Source organism: Pimephales promelas, chromosome 5 (genome assembly GCF_988280905.1).
Source record: "Pimephales promelas chromosome 5, fPimPro1.hap1.1, whole genome shotgun sequence".
In the NCBI taxonomy this organism is placed as follows: Eukaryota; Metazoa; Chordata; class Actinopteri; order Cypriniformes; family Leuciscidae; genus Pimephales; species Pimephales promelas.
In genome coordinates, this window is record NC_142773.1 from 697,677 (window position 1) to 708,451 (window position 10,775).

General features: G+C 38.3%; 1 protein-coding gene across 1 annotated transcript in view; it reads right to left on the reverse strand.

Moving 5' to 3' along the window:
* slc22a23a (solute carrier family 22 member 23a) overlaps positions 1-10,775 on the reverse strand; it is a 51,625-nt gene extending 40,850 nt beyond the window's left edge. Inside the window, exon 1 of the mRNA XM_039674509.2 lies at positions 9,866-10,775. Within this exon, the coding sequence (XP_039530443.2) occupies positions 9,866-10,285 (420 nt within the window). The 5' untranslated portion in view covers positions 10,286-10,775. The remainder of the gene's footprint in view (positions 1-9,865) is intronic.

Below are 10,775 nucleotides of genomic sequence, written 5' to 3' on the forward strand. Positions count from 1 at the left end.
TATATATATTTTTTATATTATATTAAACACGCATATATATATATATATATTTTAAATTATATTACACACATATATATATATATATATACACACGTGTATATGTCCTCTTCTGAAGTTGATCCTCTAACACACTCTACAAGTAATTGAATTAAAATCTGCCGATCCAATAGGAAATCATCTTCACTTCTATCATCCAAACAACTCTTGATTTCACAAACATGCATAGGCCTTGATTTATGGATATAAAGTTGTTATACAGAATTAAATTTTTATTCCCATTCAATAAAAGTGGTGTTTCTATCCTCCATTGATGAAGACAGCAGTAAATCAAGGGAACTGGTTCTTTATGATGAAGCCAGACCTTCAGCCTGACCCAGCACTGGAAACCAGTGAGAGAGAGTGATGATGATGTTCATCTCCTCATCTCATTAAAGACCAAACCTGCGGAGCCTCCGAGGAAATCAGACGCACAATCCCGATGGAGGCGCAGAATAAGAGCATGCACTACTTTCAGGGAGTCTCTCACCAGCCCGTCTCAGTCAGAGGGAATCTCTCTCGCTCATGCCAGCCATACATCATTCCTTACTTCATCATTCATTTCAGTGCAACAGCTGTGTTTCAGGTTATGCTTGTTCAAATGAGCGTAAGCAACACATCTTAAACCCTAACAGTCAAAATAATTAATTGGTTTGAGTAGGACAAACTTAAATTCAACGAATTAGTGAGTATTTAGCACTTTCTTTTTCTTTCAAGTTCACAGAACTGATGTATTTTAAGTAAACTGAACTGTTTCATTGTTTTGAGTTTTATGAAATTATTTATTTTAATTTAGACGAACTTAAGTTTAACTGAAACGGCTGGGATATCTATTTCCCAGCATGCTTTGCCGATGGCACACGAAAGAGAGCGTAAATGCTAAAATTAAGTGCAATATAATGTTTTTTTGTGTGTGTGTAAGATTAATGTTAAGTGTGAGATTTAGTAGTGATTAATGTTTTGTTATGCTAATTTAGAAGAATTTCTGTTAATGTTGGCTTTAGGATAGTTAGTGGTGCATTCAGCTTGATTTGAGAGCAAATTAACCCATTACGCTTATATAGCAAGTGCTTCTGTGCTGTTTCTAATATGTTAGCATTTACTACGTCAGCAGATTAGCTTTTAAAGCTAACTAAGTTTATACTATTAAAAGTGATTTGAGTTCTGCCAACTTATTCGGGTTTACAGTGTACTACATAGATTTAAGTTATAGTAACTAATTAGTACAATCAACAAGTTATCTTAACAATAAGTTATTGAATTACTTGGAAACAAATCAAATATTTTTTTATGCTTAAATTGTTTGAGTTAATAAACTTAAATGATTTAAGGCAATCGGTTTGAGTTGAACTAACTCATCAGGTTTTACAGTTTTCATTGTGTTCAATCTACTTAAACATGTCAAATTAGCAAACTTAATCCATTTGTGTTGATTACATGATTGATTTGTGTTGCATTAACTGAAACTGGGCGGTGCTTGTTAGATCCCAGCATGCTTTGCATACATCTGAAATAAGAGACAATAAATGTTGAAATTAAGTGACATTTTAAGTGTTTTTGAGAAAATGTGGAAAGGGGAAGACTTTATAGTGAGTAATTGTGTTTAATGTTCAATTACACTGCGAATATCAGAATCAATTTAAATGAAAGTGGGTTTGTGCATTTGAAAGGATATGGACTGATTCTTGTAAATCTTGACATTTAATATGTTATTAAGTGCTATTATTAGCTAATAGCTAGCTATAGTCTAGAAATTCATTTGAAAAATAATGTACATTTAATTTTCAGTGCGCTTTTAAATAAACTAAAGCATGTTCACTACACTTAACCGGTTAAAGTTACAGGGAAGCAAACATTGATTTGTTTGGACTATTTCACATAGATTATCTCTTTCAGTTGTGTTATCACAACACAAGCTAATTAGCATAATTAGCTTGTGTAACACCCCTGTCCATAATTAAATTAAATTAAGTTAAAGAGTATTTTTTTTAGTGTACCCAACGTGAAATTGTTACAAAACAACTAAATCAGTCTCATCTGTGCCTCCCAGTAAAGCGGCGTCTCCTTCGGGACGTGCCGAGATCCACCGGGAGATTACTGTTGTGCTTTTAATTACAGAGCATTTACAGGGAAACGCCGTTCTGGAAAAGCTGAGAAGAGCACGTGGAGGGTTATGAGCGCCGATAGCGTGTTTAACAGAGTTTACTTCATTATTGATCTTGTACTCTGTCCTTGGGGTGAATTTGGTGGATTGTTGACTAACCTAAACCTATTAAAAACAGTATATTAACATATGAAGAGTTCAGATGCAAAAGCCTCTAAATGCCATTTGAAATTTTCTTCTTTAATGATGATTTTTATCAAACTTGTATATTTAAGTTCAGTAATTTCACTTAAATGGCGATGATAATTACCTATTAATTGTTATTTAAGTGAAATTACTGAACTTAAATATACAAGTTTGATAAAAATCATCATTCAAGAAGAAAATTTCAAATGGGATTCCGATTTAGAGGCTTTTGCATCTGAACTCTTCATATGTAGAAATGCATTTTCAAACAGTTGTATTGCTGTTGTTGTCCTGAATGAGAATCCTTTTATTTATTTTATACATGGCAGAAAGTGGTCAGTTATAAAGTCCACTCGTCTTCCCAATATCCATCAGCACAGCATTCGTCAGCCAATGAAACTATTTAAACACGAGTCTTCATGTATTTCTACACCACTGTAGAGGTTTCTCTCGTGAGCTTTGACTAAACCAATCGCTAATTGTCACAACACTGAAATCATGAAATCATGGAAATAATTGGGAATCATGTAACGAGCAGTCCATTTCATTCATCTATTATACCTTTTATCATTGAGGTTCAGAAGTTCACGGCACTGTATGAATATGACATCATGTCAAACAATGATTATTACAACGAAACTGAGGGCAATCTCATAAATAGGAATCAATACTTCAACAGAGCCATAAAACCTACATGACCAACGCATTACAAATCGACAAAGTCCCTCGAATCAACACACACACCTCAAAGCCACCCTGACTCGACTGAACAAATATTGATCATTCGATATCAGAGTGTCACATGGTTTCGGCTCAGCAAAAGACACCAAATGCCATCATACATTAATTATTTCACCAGTTGCTATCCCATTAGAAATAGAGCTAAAGCAGGTGAAGTACAAAACATGAAAGATCGCACTTGATTCAGACTGTTTTCTCAACGGGATTCATGCAGGATTATTAGGAACACCTGTTCAGATTCTCATTAATGCAGTTATCTAATCAACCAATCACATGGCAGTGTCTTCAATGCATTTAGGGGTGTGGTCCTGCTCAAGACAATCTCCTGAACTCCAAACTGAACGTCAGAATGGGAACGAAAGGGGATTTAAGCAGTTTTGAGCGTGGCCGGTCTGAGTATTTCACAATCTGCTCAGTTACTGGGATTTTCACGCACAACCATTTCTAGGGTTTACAAAAGAATGGAGTGAAAAGGGCAGTCCTGTGGGAGAAAATGCCTTGAAATGCCGACTAATTCAAGCTGATAGAAGAGCAACTTTGACTGAAATAACCACTCGTTACAACCGAGGTATGCAGCAAAGACCCCAGCGGGTACCACTCATCTCCACTACAGGCTACAATTAGCAAGAGCTCACCAAAACTGGACAGTTGAAGACTGGAGAAATGTGGCCTGGTCTGATGAGTCTCGACATTCAGAATTTGGCGTAATCAGAATGAGAACATGGACCCATCATGCCTTGTTCCCACTGTGGTGGTGGTGGTGTAATGGATGTTTTCTTGGCACACTTTAGGCCCTTTAGTGCCAATCGGGCATCGTTTACACTTTTTCTCGATTGTTTACACACATTTTCTGGTACTTGAGACACAATGACCACAACATGTAACTCATTCGCCAACCCCCTGAACCAATTCTGCTAAACTACAAGCACAATTCCTGCTTTACACTCAAATTGCAGCTCTAAAACACACTTTTTTCAAAACACTACACACAATTCTCTGCATTTGGCACAGTTTTCATGCAGAAAATCTCGTTTTCACGAGGAAAACACTGCCATTCAAATATTCACACTGACTCGTCACATGGACAAACACCCGTCACACATAGCAATCAGAGCTTTAGCATAAAATACCAAAACCAAAGAGAAAATATTTTTTTATTTCTTTTATTACTGTAACAGCATAAAAAAATCTGTAGTTTTGTATGTAGACCACTGTATGTGCAACTTTGTGTATGAAATGTGGGATCTATCTCCCATTGATTTTGTGGGAAAAATTAAATATATTTGTTACCGTGTATTTGTGCGTTCTGGTTAAAAAAAGCAATATTGTCAAATATTTTACAACACACTTATGCATGTAATGTCTGTAGTAAGTGTAACAAAAATCAAACAAAAAAGGCCCGAGTCATTATGATGAATGGAGAAGAAGTGGTAACACTTTATTTGAAGGGGTGTGCATAACACTGACATAACACCTGTCATAAACATGAAGGAGTCTTTATGAATGTTTACGACTGTTATCATTAAGTGTCATTCGGTAAATTATGACACTTTTAATGCAAAGTTGACATTGTTTAAAATATCTTTGTTATGACAACTTGACATAACTGTAACACAGACAGAAATCTATTTGTTATGACAACTTGACATAACCAAGAAATCAACAGGTCTAATTATCAAACTTAAAGCAGTTATTTAGCTTTGCGTTAACAACATATGTGGTTGGTTTTGACTTTGGCCATCAGGACACCATAACTCTGTCATGAATATTTGACTCGTCCTCAAGTAAAGTGGAACACGTTGTACTAGTTATAAAGAGGTCATTAAGGGTCATTACACTGTCAAATGTCCCCTTACCTCAAGTAAAGTGGAACACGTTGGACTAGTTATGATTTCTTGGTTAATGTCAAGTTGTCATAACAAAGACATTTTAAACAATGTCAACTTTGCATTAAAAGTGTCATAATTTACCGAATGACAGCAGTCATAAACATTCATAAAGACTCCTTCATGTTCATGACAGGTGTTATGTCAGTCTTATGCACACCCCTTCAAATAAAGTGTTACCGAAGAAGTGTTTTCCATTGATCGTAGTGTTTTCCATTGAGCACATCAATGTTCAACTGGTTCTTATAAATGTCTATTCATATGATGGTTTGTGTGTGTCATTTGAAAACAAAATACCATTTTTGAGAATATATAACATTGTTTTGAACGTAAAGTTTCATTTTGCAGGAGAATTGAGGGCCAATTGTGTGAGTGTTTTTAGGTTTTGTGTTTTTTGTATTCTTTCAGAAAATGTGTGTAAACTATCGAGAAAAACTGTAAATGCCACGGCCTACCTGAGCATTGTTTCTGACCATGTCCCAATCCTCTGATGGCTACTTCCAGCAGGGTAATGCACCATGAATCATTTCAAATTGGTTTCTTGAACATGTCAATGAGTTGACTGTAGTAAAATGGCCGCCACAGTAGAGCACGTTCACACATCATAGACGTGCTTGACATAAATGACAATTGTGTGTATTGTAAATAATGTTTTTGAAGCACACTGTGCTCTGATTGGTCGGCTGGAGCAGTGTGTTGTGATTGGTCGAGCGCTTCGAGTGTGTTAAGGGAAAGTCCCGCCCCTTTCCATACTTCCATACTAACTAACTCAACCAGGCCCCGCCCCTTTATTATGCGCATAAATTATTATAATGAGGAATGCTGAGACGTGTTCCCGGAAGAAACTCAAGGGGTTCAGCAACACTGAGGAGAACTGGAGCTTTTCTCTCTCAAACACAGATGACACTGTACAGGAGAAAGCAGAACAGCTCGTTCCACAGGCTCGAGCAGAAACCAAGTGTTTCCCCGATAGTGATGTCAGGAAGAAGGCAGAACTTCTACACGAGGAGCTAAACAGGTTTAGGAGGACAGAGGTCATCGTCTGCACAACACAGCTAATACCAGATCAGTTCGAGATTAGATTAGAACAGGTTATCAAACCCAAGCTGGACCAATCAGCCGTGAGTAAATGCAATGAAGCCCCGCCCCCTGAGTCTCTCGCTCCACAGCAGCTCAGAGTGGAAAACTGTTGCACATCTTTTATGTTAATATTATGAATTGTTATTATGTGTAATTCATTTAATATCTAGAGTTTGTTCGGCTGGCGTCAACAGGCCTCGGCACCAGCGAATCATGCCAGTGTGTCCAACCCGACACCATCACTGATGAGGACCTGACCGAGACTACAACACACACACACACACACACACACACACACGTATGGCCTAAATCAGTTGTGGATATGACTCACACTCATGTTGTTTTAACCCTTGTGCTGCATTAGATTTTTAACACCGTTGAGTGCATTAAGGGCCAAAAATGGCCACATATTAAACATTGCCTAAAATAGTATATATTATTATTATTTTCCACTTTTACCAAGTTAAATCTTTTAACCAGCATCAGTCCTCATCATAACTACCAAAAATGTATTCAATTTCAGGATTTTAACCCTTTAATTACCAGTTTTGTTTGCGAAACCATCGATTTGTATAAGAGGAAAAAACACAAAAATTCAATTATTTTCAATAAACTAAATGCAAAGAGAAAACTTTAGATTTGGATTATCACAGTCTTGAATATGTCAAAGATTAGCAGCAACATTATTTCTGGTGCATTTAAAGATTTTGTGTTATGCCAGATAAAAAAAAACGACACTTAGCGCGTTAGAGACCAAAAATGGCCACATATTAAACATTGCCTAAAATATTATATATTATTATTATTTTCCACTTTTACCAAGTTAAATCTTTTAACCAGCATCAGTCCTCATCATAACTACCAAAAATGTATTCAATTTCAGGATTTTAACCCTTTAATTACCAGTTTTGTTTGCGAAACCATCGATTTGTATAAGAGGAAAAAACACAAAAATTCAATTATTTTCAATAAACTAAATGCAAAGAGAAAACTTTAGATTTGGATTATCACAGTCTTGAATATGTCAAAGATCAGCAGCAACATTATTTCTGGTGCATTTAAAGATTTTGTGTTATGCCAGATAAAAAAAAAAACGACACTTAGCGCGTTATGCCTAGTTCACACTACATGATTTTAAAATGTCGGGCTGAACTGTGCAGTTCACACTATATGACTTGCTCTCAGTGAAATCATGAGTGTTCAAGTTGTTTAGCTGTTCACACCACACAACACAACGTGATTGATCCACAACAGGAGGTAACTCACTACACGAGTTAACAACGCACTACATAGAGATACAACCACGATCGGATGATAAGAGCATATCATTTGTGACTCAATGAGAGCTGTTTCAGTACTATAATACGGTCTAAATCCTGAAAATAATCAAACAAATAACGAGTTGACAACAACACGATTCTATCTGGTCTAGAAACCATGTTTTGTAATGAAAAACCACGCAATAAAACGAACCAGAAATGACGCGAAACTCCAGAGAAGAACACAACACGCGAATATGGACGTCAGACAGAAACTAGTGCTGCACACTGTTTGCTCGACGATCTGCTCTGAGAAAAAAAAATGCAAAAAAGAAAAAGTAAGATTTACCTGGTGTCCTCAACCCATGCGTTGCTATGATTGGCTGTACTCATGACATCACTGAGATTGAGTCGCGCGACTGCTCGAGATATCTAGCATGCTAGATATTTTTCTGAGCTCGGTGACCTGTCTGCGAGCTGTCTGCGAGCTGTCTTTGATGCGTTGTTGGCTCTTTCACACTAACTGATTGGCGAGCGTTAATCGTCCGCTAATCGCCCGCGATTTGCACGCGATAACACCCTGACTTGTCGGCGACTCAACGATTTGCAAATCGGGCTTAAATCGGGCTTAAAATCACGTAGTGTGAACTAGGCTTTAGAGACCAAAAATGGCCACATATTAAATATTGCCTAAAATATTATATATTATTATTATTTTCCACTTTTACCAAGTTAAATCTTTTAACCAGCATCAGTCCTCATCATAACTACCAAAAATGTATTCAATTTCAGGATTTTAACCCTTTAATTACCAGTTTTGTTTGCGAAACCATCGATTTGTATAAGAGGAAAAAACACAAAAATTCAATTATTTTCAATAAACTAAATGCAAAGAGAAAACTTTAGATTTGGATTATCACAGTCCCACTTTGCAAAAAATCCCACTTAGCGCGTTAGAGACCAAAAATGGCCACCTATTAAACATTGCCTATTGCCTAAAATAAAGTGCATTTCCACCCATAGGGAATAAATATGTAGTGACATCATCACTATATAATGCAAATATAATGCTTTTGCTTCAAAATGAAAGGATGTTTGTGCAAAAATCATGTTTCATGTATTACTGACACGTTTTAATGGGTTTCAATGGGCCATTTTTGGTCTTTATGGTGCTGAGTGTTACTATTTGATCTACACAGTGTGTGTTATACATATTTTGCAAAGTGGGATCACATTTTTTACATGTATCCAAAAAGTCACAATTTTGCCAAATTTCATACCATTTGCATTAAAACAGCCAAAATGGTCAAAGAAATTAAACTGCAAAAGACCAAAAATGTCCCTAATGCAGCATAAGGGTTAAGAAAGATATTTTTTAATATCCTCTCATTATTTTTTGTGTACCCAGTCAAAGTCTCGGTAATAATCAATAGCTTTAGTAAATAAAGACCATAATCCACATTAATCAAGTGTTAATACGATCAGCTATAATCTAGTGCAGGGCACCTGAAATAAAAGTTTGTGTTTACATAATATGCATGTGTATACTGTATATAAATACAGAATTTATATTATATTATATATAAATATCAATAATTTATATAGAAATAAAATATAATTCTCAAATACAAGTTTGGGTATTTATTTATATATACAAAATAACATGCACAACACACACATTATGTAAACACAAACTTTTATTTCGGGTGTGATTACATATGAACATTAATAAACACTCATTAATAAAGCACATCAAACACAGTGAGCAGAAGCTCAGAGATGTTCAAGTGAGCTAATAACACGTCAACTCAAGTTAATATCATCTTTCAATGACACGAACCAAAAAAACACTGACTGTCCAATATGAATATCTCTAATATTGAATATGCTGAATCCCATCACAGCATGTGTTCGAGCGGCCATAACTGGATATGGATCATAGAGTCTAATTATATAAATACACACACGGCCATTGGCTGATCCAGGACCAGGTGCACGCGTATCTCCTCTATTCACACTGAGGACACAACTTTAATACTTTCTAAAATGGCTACACACACAGAATCACTCGCTCACTAATGTGAGCATCCAGGCTGAGATCTTCCCCAAAGATGAAGATTATATCTGAGAGTGACACTAATATGATCAACTCTTAAAGTCCACGGGGATTCCTCTTATCTCAGAAGGCTAATCCGTAGGGTTTGTTGACCCATATTCCTCATTGCACAACACACACACACACATAATGGAGAAAGGCCAGGACAGCAGTGGTTTAAAGGGTGCTGATTTATCGGTGGTTATGTCATCTGGTCAGCATGAGGGAACCCGGTGACATGACACCCCGTGACGGCTGTTCATGCAGATTACTCATATTCATCTCTGTCAGCAATGCCATTCTCCCTGTAGCGAGTGTGTGTGTGTGCTGCAATGCACGCTTTGTAAACAAACTCACCTTTATCACTCATATAGGTCCTCTAATCATGAAAATTGCCCGTTAAAGCCATGTTATTTGACAACGCCTGACAGAGGTGCAGGAATATCGCTGTTTCACACACACACACACGCACTCTTACCTTGGTCACCACATTTCTCTCCAGCCCGTTCTCCAGGTCCTTCCCGGACTGCGCACACTCGCACGGCGGCTCGGTGCTGTCGTTACCGACGCCGGTGAGCATCTCGCGCGGCGCGGCGGTCGTGAGCGCGTGGTTGTGGTTGGACAGGCTCTCGCATGATGTGTTCGCCTGAGACTGAGGCTGAGCCAGCAGGAAATTGTCCGAAAACTGGCTGAAGCCAATGAAGAGGGCCGGGATCCATGTTAACACGATCAGCTGTTTCTGATACTTCCCAAATCCGCCCGCGCTCGGCAGGACGCGGGCGTCGATGTGCGTGAGTAAGCCGGGCGCGATGCTGGTGTCGGGGGTGACGAACCCGTTCTCCGGTGGATGAGGCTCGATGTCCAGCTGATGAGACACGGCCATCACCGTCTCGCACATACTGCGGCAAACACACACACACACACTCCCCGCGCGTTCACACCGATCCGACGCACGGAGAGCTTCAGGGAGTGGTTTGCGTGTCTTCACCCGTTCACAAAGCAGCGTCACGGACTGATCGCGATCAATCAATAGAGTAAAGTCCCCGGTTCGGCCCACTGTCTGTCTGTCTCCAAACGCGTTCCTATAGTCGAGAGGAGAAACAACAACAACAACAGTGTTCAAGGACAGCGGTTCAATTCCGTGTCCATTTCCAGCATTAACTCACTCACAGCCACAGGTAACACACCTGTACACACACACACACACACACACAGACCCGCGCTGCGCGTGACATTACACGGAGACACGCGTCATGATCCACTCGCGCGCTCAGGAATCTCTCTTCTGACGCGAGAGTTTAACGCGTTCCGTCGGTGATGATCCGGACCGAGTGATGGCGGAACTCAGATCAACACCCCCGTCAACACGCACTCACTGCTGGCATTGA